The 25373-nt window shown below is 39.6% G+C and overlaps 1 protein-coding gene across 18 annotated transcripts in view; it reads right to left on the bottom strand.

Annotated features, from left to right (window-relative positions):
- The window catches only part of TCF4 (transcription factor 4), a 351089-nt gene that overhangs the window by 68586 nt on the left and 257130 nt on the right, over positions 1 to 25373 (bottom strand). The window contains exon 1 of one of the 18 annotated variants that reach the window (XM_044242923.1): positions 8965 to 9004. The exons of the other annotated variants lie outside the window; for them this stretch is intronic. Coding sequence (XP_044098858.1) covers positions 8965 to 8979 — 15 coding nt within the window. The 5' untranslated portion in view covers positions 8980 to 9004. Of the gene's footprint in view, positions 1 to 8964; positions 9005 to 25373 lie in introns of those variants that run through there. 18 annotated transcript variants of the gene reach the window in all.

Here is a 25373-nt window from a genome sequence, read left to right as displayed (position 1 = left end):
CATCTCTTACTACTATCTTTGGCAGCATGAGCTCCAGTCCTCCCGAACTACTTTCAGGCAACAGTATACGAGTGTGTGTGTCTCATTCTCTTTTCCTTCACTCTGTCTGGTAGATAAGATGCCTGATGCTCATTTTCAGGTGATGATGATGATGATGATGATGATGATGGCAATGAGAGTGACAATGATGATGGAAAAGCAGCTGGTGGTGCCCTTTCTCCACTTCTTTACTTTCCCTCCACACCCACCACCCCAATGGAACTGCTCAAGAGCTCCTGGCTACTGCAGCCCAAGGTCATCTTCATCTCTCAACGACCTCTGACACTGTTGACTACTTCTTCCTTCCAGTCAGATTTGCTTCCCTTGGCTTCTCTGACCAGGTTTTCCTGGTTGTCCTGCTATCCCTCTCGACTTTTAAATTCAATGACCTCTTGGACATACCCCTTGAAGGGCTCCTTATTACAGTCATGATAAGATCTACACTTCTTAATGGGGTACACAAGGCACTTTATGATCTGGCCACTGCTGACCTCTTCAGTCCCATCTCTTACTACTATCTTTGGCAGCATGAGCTCCAGTCCTCCCGAACTACTTTCAGGCAACAGTATACGCCGCGCTCTTCCTGGATCCAGCATTTTGCTTGTTTAATACCCATTCATTCTTGGGCCCCGATTCCTCCAGGCCAAATGTGGGACAGGCGCCCCTCCTGTGTCCAACCCTAGCAGTCTGTGTTCCCCCATCAGTGCATTTTCAAACTACTTTTGAGTTGTCTACTTCCTTGTCTATCTCATGTCTGTCTTGTTCAGAGCTATATTCTAGTACCTTACTCACGTTAGGCACTGAAGTTTCTTACCACCATTTGAGTGGAGGAATTAGGAAAAGTACTTTAAAATGTTTTTTGTTTTTTGTTTTTTTAATTTTAAAACAACCAAACTCATTTCCCTATAAAATAAAATTCACCCTCTCTAAAACTTTAAACTGGTAATCTCAGATGATGGCACTAGTCCAAAGAACAGATTCAAGATTTTGTCCAAGGACACTTCTGTGACTTGCCTCCAGTGGGTAAAACCTGAAGCTCCAGCTGTTTTTGTTCCCTAAACTCCCCTGTAGTCCCACCCGGTACTTAAAGCCAGATGCTGAAGAACAAGATATGGAGAGGAAAAGATAAGAGGTCTCTAAGGTCTTTGCAATTGTCCCAGGACTTAGAATTCCTAATGCCGGCTCTCTATAGTACATTGTGGAAAAGAGAAGGCAAACTCCTACCACCTACAGAGAAGGCCACATAGCTCAGGAGTGAAAAAGAATAGGACCTCTGAGTGTGGTAGCCTGTAGTTGGGCTACCACCTAATGTCAAGAGAGGGTACCATGTATCTTCATGAGAGTTCTACCTACAGTAGCTGATCACTTTGATTTAATGTGCAACATCAATTCCAGGGATAGTTGTGTGGTTGTTTTTTTTGTTTTTTTGTTTTTTGTTTTTTGTTTTTTTTAAATAATGATGCTTTCCTTCTGTTGCACACCAGTCATCCCACAGAGGGCCATACCCAGTATGACTGTTCCTAAAGGTGAAATGATCTGTGGTATTTTCTAAAAAAGTCTGCTGTGCACCAATTGAGTGAGAAAATGCTAAGATTTGCATTTTCTTGAAATGTGATGCTATTTTTGAGTTTCTAATTGAAAAAATTTAAACTGCTAGTAATTAAGTGTGGGGGAGCACACCAAAGGTGGCTCGCATTTAGGCACATGGTAAACCGATTTGCCATTGAACTGGGAGGCTAATGTTCGGGCTGGGTAAGCCCAGCCATGCCTGTGTTTGTTCAGTGTCTCATACTATTTTTTGAATGTCATGGGCTCAGCAAAACCCAAAACACATTTTCTCAGCACTTCTCTCTATTTTCCAACCCATATGTATTTCGAGAGACGTTTTAATTCATATGTTTCTGATTTATTTACATGCAAGTCATCAGAATGTTGTTTTGTGCAAACTATTTGATGTCCAGGAAGTCTGTTGAGCCTCTCCTTTGAGGTTTTTTTTCCCCTCCTAGGATCAGGAAGCCATGATTTGCAAATAGTTAAAAAAAAAAAAAAAAACAAAAAAACACCCTCATCAAAATCTCCAATATTTTTTACTCAAAGGTTCAAATTTTGTTCAAAAGGAGGTGGCGTAAAGTCAGTACAGTTCTGCAGTCGGAAGACCTTGCATTTTCCTGTTACTAATTGACATTGCCCTTCAAGATGGTAGTAATGTCTTCCTTGTGGACATAAAAGTGCATATTTGCAATGTATGAACAAGAACAGGTCCTAAAGAGAGGCGATGAGCTCTTCAAAGATTAAGTAAATGTGTTCGGCAACATGGTATCTGGGGCTAGGGAGGGGGTCTCCACACCTAGAAAGAGGAAAGTAGTTATCACTTTTCCAAGAGTCCTGAGAATTTTTCATCCTCCTAGGGACTTCTCAGGTAATCGCTTTCCTCAACTTATAAAAGTAACACTAATTCAAGTGTGATCTGATAGCAGCTCACATACATTTAAAAAATCACCATAATATTACATTCTCCATTTGTGAGTGACTACAAACCAAGGAAGGAAGGAAGGAGAAGAAAGGAAGGTCGTAATTGTTATTGCTTCCAAGGAATGAGTTAGTTTGAGGATCCTTTTATTCAGACTTTTGACCAAACAGGCTTTCTTTTTCTTTGATAAGTATGAAGACTGTTGTAGCCTAGATTACTGATGGGTGTCTACATAAATTGGACCATTTAAAAAGATACTCCAAAAGGTAGGAATATTTTAGAAGACCGAATAAAGTTTCAATAGGGAGTAGTTTTTAAAGTAGTGGATAGTTTTTTAAAAAAAGAAATTGTATTTAAAAAAGTTTCTTCCTCTGCAAACTTATCTAAATGTCAGTCCCAAAACCAAATTAATGCTGGGCAAGAGGCGTATAGCTGGTATATAACCCTATCTCATGCCTCTGTAGTGTGTCTCTAAAATATAAACCCACATTTCCCGTCAGACTCTTTGTCCTCTGTTGGGAGGACAGATTAGGAATGCTAGTTAATCTGAGCAGGGATGGACAGATTTCTACCTATGCTGCCTTTCAAAACTGAGATATCTCTCTTCCCTAAAACTCTTTTCCATTTTCCCATTTCAAAACCAGAATGGTTAGGGCTAAAAAGATTCAAAAAGTCTGCTCAAATCAAATATCTTCCCAGCACAGCTGCTGTTAAGTGACCCAACAAGTTCTAAAACAGGTTTACAGCCCATACATGACATGATTTTGCTATGAGTCCTCAATACCATATATTTCAGGAAAGCAACAATTTTTTTTTTTTAAATCACCAAACTGGACTTCTCAGTACATCAGTCTTCAAAAGCAGCTAATATGGAATGAGCAGCAAATAGAAATGTCAAGTCTTAAACTGTCAGACTGAATATGGTGATTTAAGGTCATAATATGTGTCCACTATCAGTCCAATAGCCAAATAGCCACTATTAGAATACATGACTAGAGCACATCAACTAATCACTAGTTACTGCGAATTCAAACACAGCTCAGAGGACAAAACTGTAGGAAGATTGCCAAATAATAAAATACAATTATTATCAAGACAGAAGGAAGGAAGAAAGGGATAGAAGGAAGGAAGGAAGGACGGACACAACCATTTAGCAACCTAATCTGTATACTATAAGGACCTACTTGGGTAAAGAGAAATGTACCCTTGGGCAAATATCTTAAGAAACAGTCAATTGCCATTGTAAAATTATGGTCTGTTTTATCTACAGAGTCTATCACACAGACAACTCCCTATAATTTAAGTCAACAACTAAAGTTTTTAGTTTTTACTGCCTTTTGATAAAGATCAGCTCTGAGGTGGAAATAAATATGAGGGGTGTCAAGTATTATGGCTAAGTTTCAATGGCTGGCCTTCAGAACCAATAATTCACCTCACACTTGAAAAACTTTTTTTGGGGGGAGACCATATTTCCACATTTTGGTCCTGGTTCATTGGTATCCAGTTTAAAAGAAGGAAGATGATAATAGAAACATTCACTCATGAGAAACCACATTACCTTATAAAACTATATAAATTCCTAATTGTGAGTAATATTTTGAAATGCAAGAGTTGAAGTAAAAAAGTCTTAGCCTCATGGCTATCCATCTGTAGAACAGATTACAAGACACGTGAATTTGAGAGCATTATAGAAAAATGTTACTTGGAAAGAAAACATTTTCATGGGTAGCATTAAAAGTGTGTATCGTGTTCTTTTCCCCTCTTTGCCTTTCTGTTCCCCAATATTAGACATTCCCTTGGCAAACTCACAGATGCGATCCCCTGCTGTGTAGCAGTAATGAGGAGCCTCCCCCTGGATACCCCCCACAGTCAGAGAGAAATCACCGTGGATGGGAGAGATGGGTCTCCAGCATCTCCCTTCCGAAGGGAAATGTTCATATAGACCTACGCACCCCAACTAGCTCCTCCATTTTATGGCCTGAGACGCACAGGAAAAGAGAACCTCAAAGAAATCCTGTCCGTGTGCAGCATATGCTCAAACAAATTCAAAGAGGCGTCCTAGATGAAATGCGCACGCGCGCTCTCTTACACACACACACGCACACACCCCAATCTCTATCGCTGCCATTTTTCAGTGTCATTTCAATGGTTAACAACCTGAACTAATAGCCATTTTAAAACATGTCCCGAGCTTCTGGAGAGAACCCACTCCCCACCACCCATTTGTTTTTTGACTTTAGTATAACTCTGATCATCCTGATGGACTGACCGGCTCTGGGATTCTAACACGAGAGTGGACAAAATTTTTTTGTTTGTTTGTTTTAATTGAAGGTCCTTAATGTGGGCCACATGTTTCTGGCGCTGATTTGGAAGTACAGAGAGGAGGCAGGGGCAGGGAATGCAAAGTGGTAGAGGGCTGGGGAGGGGAGGTTGTGGGGGGGAGTGGGGAGGGGCTGGATGATGAAAAGACCAGTTCCACAAGCAAAGCACATTAGCAACCCAGAGTGGAAAGGGCCGGAAGGAAAACCCACCCACCTCACCCCTGCGTTCATTCTATCAACCTGCAATTGCTGCAATCAAAACCATATGTCGGTTCTTCCAGATCTTTCTCACAGGACAAACATGCAAAGGGCCTCAGGCCTGGCGTTGCCATCAAATGGTAATTGATACCATATGAGCCACAAAATAGAAAAGCACATGCAAACAGCAACCTCTCTCGCTGCACACCCCCCCCCCGCCACCTCCCAAACCCCTTCTCGGCCCCTTGAGAGGGATGAAATTGCAGGTCTTGCCGGGCTGCTAAGTGCACGGTGCACCATGAAAAACAAGTGTATGCAGCTCCAGGAACCACCTGTAAATCAGAGAGAAAGGAGGGTCCGCTAGCCCAGAGCCGGTCCCAGAGAACAGGCGAAGGCGAAAGGTCACTCCAGGTTAACACAAGGTCATCGATCATGGGGAAAAATGAGCACAGGTGTGAAGCAGATCACAGGCCTGCGAGCAGGGAATGACCTCCCCGTCCCACGGCACATCCGGCCTGGAGAAGGCTGGTGCCCGCTAAGCCACATCTGTCTTCCTCTCCTGAAAGTGAGATAGTGGGAAAGTGGAAACCGCTCCCCAATTACAAGGCAATTAGAAGGCAAGAGACTCCAGTCCTGCATCTGCCGTCCCCTTCTCCGAAGCTCTTTCTGCATCCCATTGTTTTCATCGAAGGAAAATACATCCAGAAAACCTGCTGAGCTGGAGGTCCTGGCAGTGGCTGGGCGAATGTAATACAGTAGGTGAAACACGTCTCTTATTTCCACCGACACTGACAGACCACAAGGAGCGCGCAGCTCTCGCCTCTGCATCTATGTATTTTCTTATTAACTCGATCAGGCAGAAATTTGCAGAGATTTGTTTGGATTTAGAAGTCACAACAGAATGTCAGTTTTACAAACCAAGGCTCATTCTGCGGTGAAATGTACAGCTCTGGACCCGACCATTCACCGCACACATCTCTCTGCCCCAATTCCTTCAGCAGCCGCTTCTGAACACACAACCAACTTACTCTAAACACACGCAATGGGTCTAATTTTTCCTCCTTCTGCCTATCCCATTATATGTGATATTTTAGTCTTATAGACCTTATGAAGCTTAAATATTTTCCAGATGGGACCAGGGAGTACAGAATCCTGTAAAAACTCTAAGTTATAAAAAGACCAACCAAATACTGAAAACAGAAGAGAAAGATGATAGAGAGGTGCTTCTCTCGCGAGCAGTAACCTCATGGACGAACACCGCAAACTGTTGGGGGGGGGGCGCAGATACCAACTCTTCTCCTTCCCCCCATAGTCTCCAGGATTGGCTGATTCATCCTTCTTTAGGTTATGTCTATTTATATCTATTCTCATTAAAGCATCCCCCCCCCCAAAGACGATTGGAGCTCCATTTACAATTCAGTACATCTCCGCAGTTAAAAAGAAAAGCATCCTTGCAACCCGAAGAGCACAGTCCCACGGAGGGATAGGGAGAAGGCCTGGCCATTGGGTCCCTTTGCCCAGATTCTCAGCAGTCGGCTCTTCCTGAACGTGTGGCCACAAAAATCCCTGGATTAGGGGACGTTTCCCAAGGATCCTCAGCCTAGAGGTGACGCAGGGCCATTCCTAATGACGCTCAGCACCGATCCAAGAGAGAGAGAAGTGAATGCACGCGGGGAGTAAAGTGACAAGGGCAGGGCATTAAAATGAAACTCCTGCCGCATGGCAGGGGAAGGAAGAAGTAGGGCAAAGCAGGTGGGCAGCGTGGAAGCCAAGCAACACAGGGGAGCTCACGAGGGGTCCGATCAGGCAGGCTCGGGATAACCACTCTGGGGAGACTCTGACCTTACCTCTGCTTTCCCTTCGTGGTCCAGTCAACAGAACCCTGTATCTGAGAATCTGCATTGTTTAAATTTCAGCCTGTGCTGCTGTTTGATTGGTCGGACACGGCCGGCAGCATCAGAACTGCAGTCGGACAGACAAGGAGCAAGCGGGACCACAGCACAGAATTCATAATAGGAGGGACAGAGGGAACTTCATGCTGCATATATGAACTCAGCCCCGCAGATGTCTGCCGCAAGGCCTGGGGCTCGCCTAGGGGTGGGAGGGCCTAGGAAGGGACTGGGAGGAGGGCAAGGAGAAGGGAGGTGGGACAAGCCCCGCCGCCAGGATGACCAAGCACGAGGCCTCCCCTGGATGGAGCCGCATCTGGACCACGTTTAGCAGCGTCCCTCCCGCCACTCCCAGTTCCTCCCGGGGACACAGGAGGCTTCTCTCCCTCAGTGCCTTCTTCACAGAGTCAAAGTGGGGTTTCCGGTTTGGGATATGGTGGGTGTCCTCTCCTTCCCTTGTTTTTCAAAATTGCTGACATTTTCCAGAGGACACAGAAGCTGCTAATGAGAAGCCAGTGGACGAGAGCCTGCCATCCAGATTTTTCCTGCTGGAGACAGGAAAGGTCTCCAACGTAATGACACTCTCTATCGGACAGCGAAAAGGCCAAAAGGAGAAGAGAAGACCAATGTACAGTGTTGGGAAATGGTGAAATGGCTGGAGAAAGAATGGAACAGAGAGAAAAGAAAGGAAAAAGCTTGAAACGGGGGAGGACGGAGGTGGGGTGTGTCTTCATTCTGACCCAAGTGCCTGTTTCCCTCCAGGCCAGCAGGAGCCACTGGGAACAACCGTGGTTGGCCAGAGATCACTCTCTACTCTTGCCATCTTGCTTCCGGGAGACACACACACACACACACACACACACACACACACACGGCCTGAACCAGTCGACCAGCCAACAGGTATGACTGAATTTACCTGCTATAAATGTAGGGTCATTTCCCCCCATGAACATTTTATATTTAGAGTTTTCACTTCCAGGAAAGGATCGATTGGAACACTGGCCTTCAGGTCCCTACTACCCTAAATCATGACTGTACAACTCTGGGGGAAAAAAATTAGTAAAATTTTAAAATCCAAGCAGAATTCTCCAATGCTCAGCAAAGAACATTATTTATAAATGTCCTCTTCCCCAGCATTATTTGCTCGCAGGAGTTTTGAGAAGGTACCACACATTTATTGCAGAAGAAAACTAAGGTACAGCGAGGGTAACAGAGCAATTAAAAAGAGAGAGAGAGAGAAAGAAAGAGAGAGAGAAGAGAGAGATGGATAAAAGTGTCAAGAAATCAAGGATAAAATAAGGGCCCGAGAGATTGGGTTATCACAACGAGCCAGGTAAAGGGACAGAGACACAAGATGCTTCGGCTGAGGGGGAAGGAAAACGTCAACACAACGTGAAAAGCAAGACTCAATAAAAATCCGGCAAAAACACCACCACTCATTTAACGTCCATTTGAAAAAGTAAAATGGCCAAACCGGGCACAATAAATCCATCTAGTTCAAAATGAAATAAAAATCCCACCATAGTCTCCGCCCCTCCCTAGAAAGAAAAGAGAGATCTCATTTCTTCCCTTCATTTTGAAGACACCAGTGACACAAAATTAACTCTTGTGAAATAAGGCTAGAAAGACATTCAAGTGAAGCCCGAAGAGGCAAGGGGAGGGAATGAGCATAAAGGAGTTGTATCTAAAAATGAGAGTACCAAAGTAGGAAGAAAAATGAATGCAAACAAAACCAGAGGGTTGGTGTGAAGCAGTTCTGGGCAGAAGGAGAAGCCCGGGGAGAAAGAGGTGCTCAGACGGTCGGGATTTCATTTGGAGACGAGAATTCTGATGTGCCATGAGACATACCTATGTAGGTACACAGATATGACTGAAAACAGAATTCACAAGGCAGGCTGCGGAAATGGGACAGAGGTTTAAGAGGATAAAGGTAACGCAAAAGAGATCAGAATGGAACTGGGAACACAGAATGCAGTCTGCCAGGAGCAGAAGGAAAGTTCCTTAGGATTTCTAGAATTACAAATACAATTTTGCTAAAGGTACATACCACCGAAAACACCATCACAGGCTGGGAAGACTAGATGAAGACAACCTCGTGCATTTCTTGCCTCCACTTTCTAACTTTAAAGACTCTCCCTAATCTCCAGGATCTGCTTGCAATTGCATGAGACAACAATAAACATATGACACAAGGGCCTCACTTCCCATACGATTCCTGGTCAGAAATGAACCTAGGCAGGGCAAACGGAATCTGGGAGGGCGCTTTTCATTACCCGGGATACGCAAGGTGCAAGCTCTCTTGGAAGAAATACTGATCGAGACCAAAGGAAATCTTACAATCTCCATTCGTGACTCCATGAACTAAATACACTAAAGATCAGGCAAGAGAATGTCATTTGAGAAGACGGCATTTCTGGCACCGGTCCTGAGACCCTGACCAGCCTTTCAAGCTCCGGGGCCTCGTGTTTTAGTCCAGCAGAGGCTCCGGTGGGTTTCCCCAATAAACCGGTAGTGGTATTATCTGGTGGAACAGTCTACAGCTGTGTAAAGCAGGAAGGGACGCGGGATGACAGCAGTTTTCAGGTGCTGAGACACAATAAAGACAACGAGGAAAGAAAATGTTTGCTTTTTACGTCAACGGAGATGTCAGTGCCCATTAATAAATCTATCTGCTAAATCTACTCTTATTCATGTGGGACATCACCAATTTAAAGTAAAATAAATTATCTTTAATTAAATGGAATTGTCTTCCTCCCGCTATCATCCCCAATTATTACATTCTAATCAGCCCTTGAGGGAGAAGGCACGAGAGAAGGCTGAGAGGCACACTGACTACAAACAATCTCTCTTTCTGTCAAGTGGTACAATTTTTATCTTAATTATTGTTTATAACTGTAATTTTTGAATATGGTGAAAGCTACAAAAAGTTTATCATTTATGGGGAGCTGGGGAATGCTCTATGGTCACTTCCCCACTTTCCCTTTACTTTTTCTGTGTGAAAATGTCAGGATTCCAGGGAAGCCGTGACAGGCTCAGCAAATTAACTATTTCAACCTAATCTGTTACTTTTATTTGCAGCACAAAAGCACCAGTTTTAATTAATACCTTACAATGTATAGCACTAACTGAGTGCCAGCTATGGTATTTTTAGGTTGTTAGGGGGTCACTGAATGATATCAATTTATGTTTCCCCAAGAATGACATATACACTTTAAATGTTAGGACACATAACTGTGGAAAAGGAAGAGGCTGATCCACTAACAAATATGCAGTGACTTTCACTGTCCCGGCTCCCCGCGACCCAGCACCCCTCTTTTCTCTCTTTTTTTTTCAAACTGCACTCAAACTCTAAGAAATGTTATGTGTATTTTAACCTAGGGATCTCTCCATCTCCAGTTCTCATACTGAAGCAATCCTGCCCTCCAAATGAAATGAGTGACTTCAACAAGCCAATCTAATTGGGGCTCGCCCCTTCCCCAATGACATGGAGGTGAAATATTTTCCCAAGAGTAATGAAGGATGCCTTTAGGGGCAACTGAGTCAAATCTCTGCACAGAGGTTGTAATGGTGCCTGCTCCATCACTCTCCCGCCCCCCAGTTCGGTTTTTGTTATTTGTTTGTTTGTTTCACTTTTAACTGTGGACTTTTGTGAGGGGCGGGGAATTTTCTTTTAGCTTTCTATGTAACAATAAAATTAACCACTGAAATTGGGAAATTGATCTTCTGCCTAGAATAAATAGGTGGGGGTATTGACTGTTTTCTGACTTAGTGTTACTTTTAAAAAATGTATTTTTTCCAGGGTGTAGTAGTACTGTTTTCATTTAGTATTGCCTTTGATTTGCCGCCTACAGAAGTAAAAAAAGAAACCACAGCTATACAAGCCTGCTGACTTTCTTATAAAAGAACCAGTTTTAAACTTGTTTATACTACTGATTCCAAATGAATTCAAGATGGTGGCTAGTTAAAGAAAGAGAACCCATGCCAGGAAGTTTGATCAAAGAACTTCAATTCAGCAATGTTCAGTTTTAATTGACCACTAATTAAGCTACATTAGTCCAAGAAAGGTCTGTATCACTTTGAGTAATAAAGAAAAGAATTAATTTAACCCTGTGTCAGTCAGCTTTAGTAAATTCATCTGAAAGCAACTTCTCAAACGACAAGCATGAAAGAGGTGTCTCGTGTTAAATGCCAAAAGTGGTCTACAGAATTCAGAGAGGACCAGAGACTCAGTTTTCAAGTGCATTTGTTACTTTGCTAGTGATGTCACCTTGCAGGTATAATTATCTTCATTACAGATACAAAGATGTCAGCTTTACTCCCTGGGTTGCAAAGGGTTGCTTTAAAATTGGATTCAAAACATGGCATCATACCAGCCACAGTTTTAACTTTCCTGTATTCTAGACAAAAATAGAGTGGATTTGCAAAATCATGAGAATTTTCAAAGGCTTGGAACTCTCCTTCTGGGAAAAGTGAGCTGAAGACTAGGGGGAAAAAAAAAAAAACAACTGCAGCAACACCACCAGAAAAGCTCATTATAATTAGGAACCACAAGCTATGACAAGCATGACAGCAGCATTTAGAAGTCCACGTGTTAAAATAGTTCATTTCTGAAAATCCAGTCGAAAATTTTTCTTCCGTCAAAAAATTTTATGTTCACAATTCTAATTAGGAAAAAAAAAAATCTCAGGAAGAAAAAAAAAAAAACCCATAAAACAGCAAAACCCCATTTCGGGATTTAACATCAAAATGTAAGACATAGGAATACATTGCTTTACAACTTGGTGTTTATGACTTTTAAAGTCCTGCGCATTAACCAAGAGGTAAATTCCCTACGGTCACATGGCAAATATAAAATAGTGAAATTATGTTCACATTTTAAAAAGAAACCCAAATGTCAATAGTATACTGGATTTTATGTTATAGCAATAACCCCCGCCCTTCATGCCTGTAGGAAGAGCACTGAATCTCTTACAGCACGGAATGCCGCCAGGGCCAAACACCCTTCAAGAGGAATATCCTTATGGCCTCAATACACATTATATTCTGTCTTAATGATTTCTGGCAACCAACTACTGCATTTTGTACAATAGAATTTAATGAATAATATTTTTTTTTTTACATTCTGCCAGTACTCATTAAAATGCACTTGTTTGTGAAATGCAATAACTAGCTACTACATGAAACCAAAATATTAATGCAAATTGGCATTTCTAAGTTTAAAGCAGTATTTGCATAACGGGAACTAAACATGGTACAAGCTGAAAGAGTGCACAGAACACAAATGCCTCTTAACACCATAATTATTAACGAGAGAAATGATGGCTTGCTTACACCATTAGAAGCCCAAGGAGAAAGCATCTGCCAGGATGTGCCATTATGGGCTCCTGGTGCTCCCAACAACAGGATGATGGGAGAAATTCTGCAATCATCTAATCTCTTAAAGTAGTAAAGGTACAAGCACAAACACACTCATTCCCTGTGCTTAACATTCGAGGACCAGCCATTCATCTAGTGCCATCCATAGTTACAAGGGAAAAATAATCGATACCATTTTGAATGTTCAAGTATGAATGAAAAGTGGTCATGAGCGCCATTAACACTCATCAGGCGCATTTCTTCCAACTGAGTGATGCAGTGAAAAGACATATCTTTATACATCCATTTATTCTACAAATAATATCTTATTGGGCTACTTTGGAGAGGAGAACCCCTGAGCAACTTAACATTAGAACGAGTTCCCATACTTACTGTCTCAACCAAGAAATGTCATTGGAGCACCTCTCTGTGCAGGCTGCTGTGTTAATCCTTAAGGGGAAGATAAAGAGTTAAAGTTTGTCTTCCGGGGCACCTCCCTGGCTGAGTCTGTCGAGCCTGCCACAATTGATCTCAGGGTCCTGAGTTTGAACCCCACATTGGACATGAGTATTACTTAAAGAAAGAAAGGAGAAAAAAAAAGCTTATCTTCCAAATGCCTGAAAGCTTGACAATGACAGGGAGATGTGAAAATTTCAAAACATGAAGTCAGTCAGGTTAGGACCTAAATGAGTGGTAAGGATAAGACCTACAGACTTTTTAATCTATTATCAAGAGATATTTAGATTACATGAATAAATAGATAGTATTTTTATTTTAACACATATTTTTATTTTAATAAAAATAAATATTTTAATACTATTTTTTAGCAGAACAACCGGAAGGCAGGTATGAGCTCTTCAAATCTCGTGGAGGCCAACTCTCGGTGAACCTTCTACTCGAGGGCCATGCCTAACTGTCTGTATACACAGGGGCATGTATGATACACGCTTGAGTCATTTACTTGGCTTGGTTGCCTACAGTATGCTAACAAGTGTATAAAGATTCCTTAACACATGGCCACTCTTTGGGAAGATTTCTCTGATTCAGAGAAAGGTCATTCAAGGTCTGATTCCTTTGAAAAGTCTGTCTACATTAAGCTTCAAATTTAATAATAAAGAGATGAACATAGATGGGATAAGTGTTCACTAAAATGTGAGGCAGCCTTAAAATATCAATTTTTAACTTCAAGTGTTTGCGACTAGAAAGCTACAAAAAATTGAAAAAAATATACTCTAGTTCTGTTATAGTTCGTAAGAGGTTAAGCAAGTGGTTTGATCTTGTAACACTTCCATTTCCCAGACCGGCCCTGTCCATTAGAATTTTCTACAATGATGCCCATATTCTGGATCTGTGCTATCCAATATGGTAACCACTAACCCCATGCGACTACTGAGCACACGAAATGTGGCTAGTGTGACCAAGGAACTAAATTTTTAAATCGCATATTAATTAATTTACATGTAATGTTAATAGCTACATGTGGTCAGTGACGACCTCACCAGACAGAGCATTCCTAAATCGAGGAATGGCATAAGAACATTCAGACCACCTACCGTACTGGAATGCAGTAAGGATTAAGCGAGAAGGTGCTTTAGAAAGGCTCCTAAAAGAACTGAGGTCTGGCAAGTGTGGTTTATTAAATATTGATTATTACCAGAATAAAATATTAACTGTGAGCTTTATTTTAGCTGTAAACCACTTTCTTAAAAATTAAAAAAAAAAGTTACAATGAGATTGATTTTGTACTCTGTAAATGTCTGACTTAAATACCACACAAGCAAGCTTCCTGTAAAAACAATGTGTAAGCAAGTCCTGTTCTACAACTATTCAGAGGATGCTCTTGGGTATATGGAATATAAGAAAATTCTTGAGAGCCCAGCATAGATAATGAGGGATGGGTCAAAACTGAAAACAAGGCTAATGCTTCCTCAAAGAGCTTTGAATTCAAGTAAATTTGCAATTAGAACAAAAATTACCATCTCCCAGAAACAGAAATATTCAAATCAATGAAGTGATCACCAAAAAATGGTCATCTTTATTACTTGCTTGGCACGCAAAAAGATGTTACAAGTTTGCTTTTCAGTTCACTTTGAGTACAGACAACCCTTTACAACAAAACGTGGAAAACTAACAGAAATAGATGCCAACTTCGGGCAGTCTTGCAAGACGGTTTCAGTTGTATGGGCACAGAAAAACCCAAAGTCATCGGCATGATTTTCCTAGAACCCTGGTGTACCAAATGGACAGGGAAACGGAGACATTCTCAGTCCAGAGTCTGAGGATGCTCGTGGGGTCGAAATGAAATATAACCACCAATGGGTTAAGCGATGAGAGTCTGTACTCCAAAGACAGACTGCAAATCAGAGCTGCCACTCCCGTGCCCAGCTGCCGTCTCTACCCTGATAGAACCTTGTAGAGCATGGGGAGGAAATTGAAGAGTGGCACTAGTTACTGTCAGACTTGGCAGCTCTCTCCAAACCTTGGCATCTAAGAAGTGAGGTGTGCTTCTGGGTTCTACAAGTTGGCAGGTGTAAGACTCTGCCACCAGATACCGCCACCTTCCTCCACAGGGTGCTAGGGGAGGCAATCGAGGTTTCAAAATCACTTCCAAATCACTGCCAGGAATTATCCAACACTGATGGGAAGCACAGCAGTGGCAGGAAGAGAGATCCCCAGTTGTGAGTGGATGAAGAAGCTGCATTATTGGGAAAGCTGAAAAGAGAGTTTTTCATGTTGGTTCTCTGCTTTTTATCTCAGCACAGAGGATATATTTAATGATGATGCAAATAATGTCCTTCATGCCAAAAATACTTAAATGTAGTATTATTTTCTTTATGCTAATTTATTTCCTTCTTTGCCTCTTTATGACCTACAGAAAAAAAATAATTAAGGGTAATAAAACTCTCTTTTAGGCTGATTCTGAAAAACTCACAGTTACACGGAGAGAATGTTCAAGGTATTTTGAAAGGTAAGATATAAATATGTATTTAGGGTACGGAGAAATGTACATTATTGACTCAACATATTCTAACAGCTGCTTTGAAGTCATTCCAGTTGGTTCACAAATAATGTTCTACATTTATAACACTTCACATAAAACCCCACATTTCCATGGTAAATGGTAGAAATACCTGGACAATACTATCGTGTGCTATGCCAGTGAGAGAGAGAGAGAGAGAATTGATATGGAAAGAAAAGAGAAGCAAGCTACAATCACTTGTAAGGTGGCTTACCATGCCAGCACGTAATTATTAAGGCCCAGATATGTTACTCCCAAAGCAGGGCTTCTTGGCACAGCACTAGGGAAGGGCTGACCCTTACACTGTGGAGGATGACCGGTACCCTTGGCCTCTAGACACCAGAGGCAAGCTCACGCCCTCCTACTGCACTTGTGACAATCACAAATGTTCCAGATATTGCCCTATGTCCCCTGGGGAGCACCACTATTCTAAAGATACATGTTTGTCACCTCAGTCTGCCAACAAACGTCCACTCTGATTGTCTTGACTCTTCATAGTAACAGCGGCAGTCACTAGGAGTATCTCCCTTCCGCCAAACCAGTAAACACACATTTATACTCATGATCACTCAGGATGGGACACTTTGACCTTGTGATCTCGTGGTGCGCATCAGTCCTGGCCTCCAGCTCCGAAAGAAATGAACCGTGTTCATTCTGGAACTTTTGGAACCATTCTAAACTATATACAAAAGTCAAACTGATACATTGCGTATCAGTTTTTGATGAATAAGCAAGTTTTGAGCAATAAATAATTGGCATTATCTACTGCTCTCTAGTTACGTAATCTACCATCCAACCACCCACCCATCCGTACTTTCACCGATCCAGCCATACATTTATCATCATAAAATCTGTCATGCTTTCCATTCTGATTGAGTTACACAGGTAAAAAGCCCAGGACCAGTCAAAGAGTTTAATCTACATAGCTCCCTATTGGCAATGCATCTGTGAAGGCACTATTACCTAGACATAATGCCACATCAGGCCAGCTGTAGGTTTTCTTCACTACATCATCTACTTCGAAACGTGAAATTATCTCCGTATCTAACTGTGCCGGAGTTTTCTTAGAGTGCTTACTTTGGGAGATAGGTCATCTACTGCTACACTGAAGGTTCCAACACTTCAAAAAAGAATTCCAAGGCGGATAATCCTGAGAAGATCAACCGAAAGCAAGAAGCACCATCTAACTCTTCAAACAGGTTAAATGGGATCAGCAAAGTGAACATTAAAAATGTATTAAAGTCTCCAAAAACAAGTGCTGGCCTAAAACTACTTGGGCATAATTTATTTCTCCTTTTTCATCTGTTTTTCTTTTTTTCATCATCTGAAAATGATGGGAGGAAAGGAGCCATAAAACCAAAACTTCCTCCATAAGGAAAAATTTAGTATGGTTTGCATTTCTCAAAGTCATATCTGGAAGGTAAAAAAGTTTAGAGGTTAGGCTCTCATAATGATTCATGTAAGTCATACAAGCCTTTCTTGGGGTTAATTAAGTCCACTGAATTCTAAGAGGTTTTATTAGCAGAACTGACACTATAAAGTTGGGCCAAGAGGATCTGCTATTAGATAGAATCTCTAGAAGGTAAACGCATTTACCAACCGCCATCTATTTCCAGCAGTTTGAGCTCATTCCCTGAAAGGTCTGCTGCACTTTGCAACCTCTGGGAAGTGGGATTACCAGATTCACATCAACATATCTAATTTTACAGTTACCTTATTTAAGTTTTTAATACAGCACAGGTCTTTTTCTCAGGTGTTAATAGAAAAATCAATTTTAAGTCACAACAGCTGTGATCATTTTAAATATCACAGCTGTCATGAGTTGAAAATAACCATTTGAGCATACACATTTCTGCAGCAAATGTAACAAAATGAAAATACGATGGGATTTTATCTTTTACTCCCTCTGAAGCTGAATGTCTAATACAATAGTAGAGTAATAACTTATTTGCTTTTAAAATAAAATCATGCTCCCATTTCTTTGCTGACCTAGCCAAAACAGATGGCTTAAAAGAACAGAAAAGAACAGCACAGTTAGCATATACTCCTATGGAACTAACTGTAGAACATGTTTAATTATGGAAGTAGTATTAACTCTGGAAAGACGGAGTTAAATAGTTGATATCAAAATTGAGAGTTCATTTATGTAAACATTTTGCTGTGAAGCCAGGGGGAGATTAAATGAGATCCATGCTATACATGAAGTGTTATTAAAATCTAGGAATTTAAATGATTATACAGGACAAAATCTAAACTCCTATGAATAGTGTTAACTAGTAGCTTCCAGGAAAGAAGGCCATGTTAACCACTTTTTTTTTTTTTTTTTTTACAAACTCAAACTATCTGTTGGATGGGATTAAATAAAGATACTTTCCCCCTCTCAATCTAAATCTAAGGTCATTACATTTTAAAGAATATTGTGAGATTCCTCAAGAACCTAAACAATAGTAAAAAGATTAAAAGAAAAAAAAAATCAGGGCGTTATTTATCCCACTGGCGACAGAAACTTTAGACTTCTCTGTGAGATTAATGGTGGACAATGAACACCTTCAGAAATCCTAGAATTATATTAATGAACAATCATTGCCACCTCAGTGACAGGGAGGAACATGGTTCAAATGCCTGAAAAATTAAATTGTATGATTTAGACAAGGACCTAAACTAAAGAAACAAACACAATTTCAAACCAAAGCATTGGCATCGTTACACAATTTACATTATTGCTTAAAAAATACACTCAAAAGTCTACCAACCTCCTGGCCCATATACAACCAGAAAATAAAAATCTAAAGTATTTCCACCCCAGATCTACCTTAAATTCTAAATCAAACAGTTCTACCTACATTAACTTGATGCCCTTCTTCTTCCCTTATTTTTTTTTTCTTCCAGACTCACAGGGTGGAGAAGAGAGTTGGCATTATTTGTACCTCAACGACTTCTAATAGAAAGCTCAGAGCCCCCCATTCTGCCGAGGGAGGCTGGATGCAGCAGGTACAGGAGAGCCCTACCATCCCCAATTATTTGCATATTAATTTCAAAGCTGCATGAAAAACATTGTAGGCTTTTAATCATATCAACACACAAAAAGGCACTACAAAGTGAAACTACACCTGTTAAACATTTATCCCCACCCCCACATCACACAAAGGAAGCCTAAGAAAACAGCATCCTCGCTGCTCCTGGGTGCTGAGCCTCCACTTCTGAATTGTAATAACAGGTGCAGAAATAATAATGTGCTGGGCAATCAACTTTTTTCCTCTGATTTGTCAGTTTAGCTTAATAATGCCATTAGGAATGTAAACATTTCTGCAATTTATATTTAAAAGTCAATAAAATAATGGGGTGCAGAATTTATCCTTTTTAATTTTTTAAGTAATACATTTGATTATTTTAATCACGTCAGTACTTAACTGGATGGGGTTTAAATATGCATGTAACATCAATTTAATTTGTTTTATTCGTTAGAAAAGCTATTGAGTAATACAGCATTATTCTCCTTAAAAAAAAAAAAAAAAAAAAAGCATACGTTCTGGGGGAAATGGAGTGTAGACACTTCCACTTTTTGCTTCCCTTCTTGGAGATGGGAATCCAGTGCCTTCCGAACATCTCTCATGATGAGCATCTTAAAATGGTAACCAAAGAGTTGAGAATCCAAGACACACTCACAAGATGGCTAACAGGAAAAACAGGGGGGGCGTTTCCATACTGTGGATAAACTTTATTGGGGCTCCAGTGATGAGACTGTGGTTGGTAAACGCATCAACTATTTTTAAAATGGTGTGAGAGTGTTCCTCAACATAGCAATTCCCACTTGAACAGGATTATTACTGGTGCAGTATTCAGTACTCTATAATTCTCACCCTTAGGTTTGTGGAGGTGAAAAAGCCAAGTCAAATGTTAGCCTCCACTCTTAACATCCCCTATTCATTTTCAGGTCAGCTACAATGGAAGCAGCTGGAACTCGACTCTCCCCAGTCTGTCCCACCAATTACCTCAACGTGCCCTCTCTCAAGAGGAGTATAATTTGGTCTCCTGGAAAGCACAGCCCTAGGTCCCTGGAGAATGCCAAAGCCTGCATTTTTTCGGTGGAGCCTGAAATTAGACCATCATCCATACTGCTCCCACCCTTGACTTCTGAGGTGTTTGAAGCCCACTCTTTATCACGGGTGGGGGAGGGGAGGGGGTCTGCCTTTTAAAACAGTACGCTCTCCCAAATAAAATGTTATAGGTGTAGTATCCCTTTTAAGTCACTTTTGAACGAAGTGCCCTGATTAGCATGTGCAGATTTCTTTAAGAACGAAGGAAGAGGAATTTGAAGAAAACTAAATAGAGACTTGACGCAACACAGAACTTAAAGACCAAAGTATCAGAAATGTGAATCTTCAATTCTAATCAGAACATGGTCTTGTGACAGAAATGCATCAGCTAATAAATAAAGACTGTAGTCTGCACCCAAGGCCATGGTTCCTTCAGCGCTCTCCCAAAGTTTAAGTGGAGTAATGTGTAACTCTCTAACTGTGTTCATGCCCCAAACCGGTAAACACAACTTTAAGAAATATTCCTCAGAAGAATAATTTTCTTTTGCCTAATAAAAGGCAACAAATTGATATGCCTAAGATGATACATGTGCCAGTTTATTATACATTCAAAAATGTCAAAAAGTCTCTAACTAGGAAGTTTCCCCAAAATCCCAGGCATTAACTTTTTAACAGATCATTTCATGCTTCAAAATAGGATTATTTTACAGAAGTATCTTTTTCAGTTTTGTCACTGTTCATCTATGTTTCTTAGTTTACATATAACTGCTTTTTTAAGGACTATGATGATTTCCTGAATAGATGCTAAATATTTAAATGTTTTATGAATACAAAGATCCAAATTTTTTTTTAAATTATTAATAGTGTTACAACATACAACTTTACCTGTGTCACCCTACAGTTATGTTTGAAGCATTAAGGGCTAATTTAAAACCAATCAAATAAAAACAAACTCTGGGAGACTGAAAACTAAAATAACCTTAAATTATATTGACTGTGAAGTATGAGCTTTTTTTTTTTTTTTTTGTAACCCTGATATTACTGGAGAAAAACGAAAAAAATTTAAAAAAGAAAAAAGCCTAGCAAACTTTTGTATGTCTGTCCTGAAATTCTCAATTATAAGACTTGCATTTAGGTCTGCTATGCAAAACAAATAGGTCTTGACCGCATTTTCTTCCTACGATAAAAAATAAACTTGAATTTTAGCAACTTTTAAAATTGCCACAATTATATCTAAAATCTATATATTTTCACTGGATTCAAAGTTAGGATTTAAAAAAGAATTAACCTCATGCTGGCAGGTTGCTGACCATGTGCATGACCTACATGGTGATTCCAAAGGAATCACGCCAAAGCATTTTTTTTTTCCTCCTTTGGTGGCATCACTGTGATAGTTTCAAGCAGGCTTGGAAACACATTCATACAACATTCATAATAGTGAAAAATGGCAATGTCTAAAATTGCCAACTGTGATTTTAAAAAAATTAAAAATTAAGTTGTAAGGAAGAAATCCCTAATCCTCATGCCTCTCCACTGGTACTGCAATTTTCGTAAAACAAAACAAAACAAAATAAAAAAAAAATAGGGAGTGTAATGCAAACCACATTTATAGTGGAAGAGGAAACAAACAACTATTCAGCACAATTTCCTGTAGATCAGTTGGAAAGGTATTTAAAGCCTGCACTAGTTATTAGATCTTTTTTCCTGGCCACTTTTCTCCCCAGCCCTCTTCCCCCTGTGTTTCAATATCTTTCCTCCAAATTCTCCTTGAAACAATGCCATCGCCTCACGCTATAAGGATGCTTATCAATTACCAACACTAAACCTAAAACGTTCAGACCGACCAGAAATTAGGGATTAAATAAATTTAACCAAATATGTAACCGATCCACATTTTCTTTCTAAGAAATTAGCCCCAGAGAAATGTTCAAAGTGGCATCTGTGAATCTCACGCAGGGGTTTTGGAAATTTAATCAGAGGCAGGAGAGCAAGATGTAGCCACAATATCAAGATTAAGCGTCTGGTGAATTTTTACCAGCTTAGTCGTAAAGAACAAAATCAACATAATTTTGTTCTAAGCAATCAAGCACACAAGAAAAAAAAATTTTTTTCATTGTTATTTTAAAATGGGTAAATTAAAATGCTTTATATGTCAACAATACCAAAAAGTAAGCTCACTGAAAGGAAGTTTTTCCTGTATGTTTTTTCTTTGGTATGTTTGTTTTCTTCAATCAGTGGGGAATTGAAAAATTATATTAGTTTGTGACCTAGCAAATTTTTGCTCTGTACCACCAGCAGCTAAACAATAATTTTAAAAAGTAATGCTTTTATGCCAGCCACTTTCATTTATAATCATGGTTCTGAGAATAGCTAAGTATGTGAAATATCTTTCTAAAATACTAAAAGCAATTTGCATAGTTGATAGTCAATACACTATTGAAAACTTTTACAAACCAGTGGCTCTTCTGCAAGAGGGTGGAGGCTACCGGAATCAGTGTTGAGGTTTACAAAGAAAGGGCCATATGTAAAATGTACTGGAAGATATTAATACTGGTATTATTTAAATATTAAGCTTTTTATGTTAGCACTTCCTGTGGTACAAGGGAAAAAAAAAAAGCTGAACACTCCATATCCTAATTTTTACTTGAAAAAAAAAAATTGAGGTGGCTGACTGAGACAGTCTCTTATTCACAGGTAAACTTTTTTCTAAGAATGCATTCCCCACTGAAGTGAGTCTGATGTTAAAATGTTCCTGGGGTTTTTTGGTTTTTTTTTTCCATCTTAAGCAGGAATCATGAAATTATTTTACTTTTTTCGCTTCAATATCAGAAATAATCAACCTCCATTTTCATCTCTGAACTTCAGGGAGTTGAAAAGCTGCATAATATGACCAACAGTCAGAATATAAACATGGAGAGCTCATTACCATTTACTTTCTGAGATTTGATGACTTGACAAATAACTATTTCAAAACAACTAGTTTGAAACATGGTTCGAAGCTTGTTAGTATAAAGCAAAAAGAGCAATTACAATAATTATAGGTTTCTCTATACGGTTTAACACATGCACATGCTGGCGAGAGATGATGATGTGATCTTAAATTACCATTAGGAGGAAATTTCGCCACTTTTGTTTTCAATTTCATTTGCCATAATTTTATCTTTGTGGAATTGCTTTATTTTTAGGTATGTGGAAATCTGACCAAATAATTACTTATTAAAATTCTTATTCAGTGAATAAGAAGATGGAAGCAAATACAAAAATCAACATTTCGAGCAGGACCTAGACTTACTGTGGACCAGGTAACGCCTGATCCCTCTCATAGCCTGTGTGAGGACAGACACAGCCACACAATCTGATAGATGCTTACACTCCTAACACTTACAATAAACTGGACTTCTTTTCTGTGCAAAGAGCCTGTCTCCCCAGAAGGAAGAAATAATGCTTTCAAATTTTTTATTGGGCTAAAAATGGGATTCATGTGTATTTAAACCTCTAGTCCATAAAGAAAAGAAATCACAAAAATGATCTGGTTAAGTTTTGGGATTAAGCTCTCACCTGAGGAGGAGCTGATTTTCAAAAATACATTCTGGTTTATAGACTGGATTTATTCATTGATAGTTCTAGTGTTATGATATTTTGTAGGTCTTGGCATCCTAAAGTCCACACTTCAGACCAGCTCGAGTGAGTCAGAGAAATAAGAAAACAATTTACGTGGGATATGGTCACAGAAACACTTCATAACTTAAAATAATAAAAAATTCACATTTTCCTTTGTCTGTCCTAAAACACCATCGACTCTAATATTTCTTTTGCTAGTGAGTTAGAGGGAAACTGATTTTACAAACCCTACAGTTGCCAGTTCAAAAAGAAGAAATCATAATCGTTGCAATGCTTAATTGTACTCTTCCAACGACCTACAATCACAGTGTTTTGGAATGATTTTACATTTTTCTTCTTTTGTTTATTCACAGGGAAAACCTGCTTCCTCTGGCCTCTCTCAGTTCAGAGAGTTCAAACTGAATTTAAACAAGTAATTGACTTGTCACTGGGAGAAAAAAAAAAAGAAGAAGGAATTCAGTGCTGTGTTGTCTTCAGAGGAAAGCTTGTGTAACAAATAGCTGATCACACTTAACTCCAACAATTTAAGTTAAAACACACACTGGTCATATGCGCACATACACACAGAAATGCATAGATAACTCAAACCCAAAACAACAAACGAAACTCAAGAAATGTAAAGTCTCTTCGATAGGCATTTCGAACAATTAACTCATGGCATACACAATCTCCACAAGATGTCTGGCACCAAATCAAAAGCCGCTGAATGCAGAATTACAGCCAGTACAATACACACTGTAGGATCAACAAGAATCTGCTTCCCCAGTGTATGCATGAAGGCATTTTAAAAAATGGTATAGAATTGGCCCCATCCAAGGAACACTTACAACTGGACCTTGCTGTCTGCTTCAGAGCTAAAATGAAGAACTAGTAACCATTCCTGGTTTCAAAAGCTTTCTGCTAGTGTTCCAAATGGCTATTTTTTCTAACTATAATGTATGTACAATTTGCTTCTTTCTAGTGTTTGAATCAATAGAGATACACATCACCAGATTTGTTTTTAATAAACGCCTTAAAACAGTTCCTATAAATACATTTCCTGTGACAGAGCGATCTTGATTTTATGAGTACCATCCTCTCAAAAAAAAAAAAAAAATCTAACAACCAAAATATTTGGCAACTGAGAGGGCATATTAGTGATATGATGTCATATTCAGCATTTTCTTATGGTAGAGGCAACTGGCAAGCTGTGGGAATGGAACACATATTTTTAAAAATTCCTTTTGGCTAAAAGGGAGTTAAAAGGTCCAAAACTTAAACTAAAATTTTGTCAGTTCAGACATTTAAGACACAAAATTAATAATTAACGTCTAAAAATCACATCACTGGTAATTCTTAAAGATAAAAACCCCAGAAACTTCTATTCATTGTAATTCTCTGATACTGCATAAGGGTTGTATAATCCCTCAATCTATTTTATTGCTTCTGAGACACTTTTTCCTAGTAACTGTGATAGCATCATTCACAAAATTTTCATTAGAGGTGATTTTAAATGAAAGGTACTGGCTATGTTATATATGGGAATGTCAAAAAGATAACAGGCAAAAGTCTTAAGAACTATACATGAATAACTACCAATTGCAAATTAGGCACTTGTTTAAAAAAAGGAAGTTACATAATCCTAATATTTATGTTTACAAATTTAACCACTTTACTGGATCAGCTCACAACATAAGCCATTTGTTTGGAAATTATATTTCCCTTACCACACTTAACTGTTCTTCTAATTACACACTATGTTCTCTTAAAAAAAAAAAAAAGATAAAAGCTGGATAGTTTCATAAACTTTTGACAATTTACTCACACTTTCAAGTAAATAGGAAATAAAAGTAAATCATATGATTTCAGCAGTGGCCCATTCATAAAATCAGTTTCCTGAATGAAATTATTAATCTTCCTAGACCATACTGCACCCTGAAACACTTGTGTACGTGTGTGCATTCCAGTATATGCTCAGCTAGATAGAACCATTATGCATACACCGGGAAGTATACAGACTCGTGCATACACCGCCACATACACGTTTTAATTCGTTTGCGCCAATCGCTACAGCTGAATTGGGTCTTCGTGAAAGCTCTGATCGGTCCCTTTTGGCCCAACTATCACACCCTGATTAAGATCAATCCAAATGGAAGTTCAAAGTACACAGACAGCAGTTTGTAAATGGCTGCTTTTCACTCCCTCCTCCAATCTCCATTTTCTATTTTAAAATAATAAAATTTCTGCCCCTCTACCCCCCAACAAATCTTTCAGAGAGCCCCACATACCGATTGGAAAATATTGAAATCCTTTTCCTTCAGAGGACCCAGCCGAAGGGGGGAAAAAAAAAATAAACCTCCAGATGGCAAGTATAAACCTTCTGCTGGGGTTATGCACAAAATACCAGACACTTTTTTTTTTTTTTTAAATAAAGCGTTTCTGTTG

This window comes from Neovison vison, chromosome 3, assembly GCF_020171115.1.
Source record: "Neovison vison isolate M4711 chromosome 3, ASM_NN_V1, whole genome shotgun sequence".
Classification (NCBI taxonomy): domain Eukaryota; kingdom Metazoa; phylum Chordata; class Mammalia; order Carnivora; family Mustelidae; genus Neogale; species Neogale vison.
This window is presented reverse-complemented; position numbering and strand designations above follow the sequence as displayed.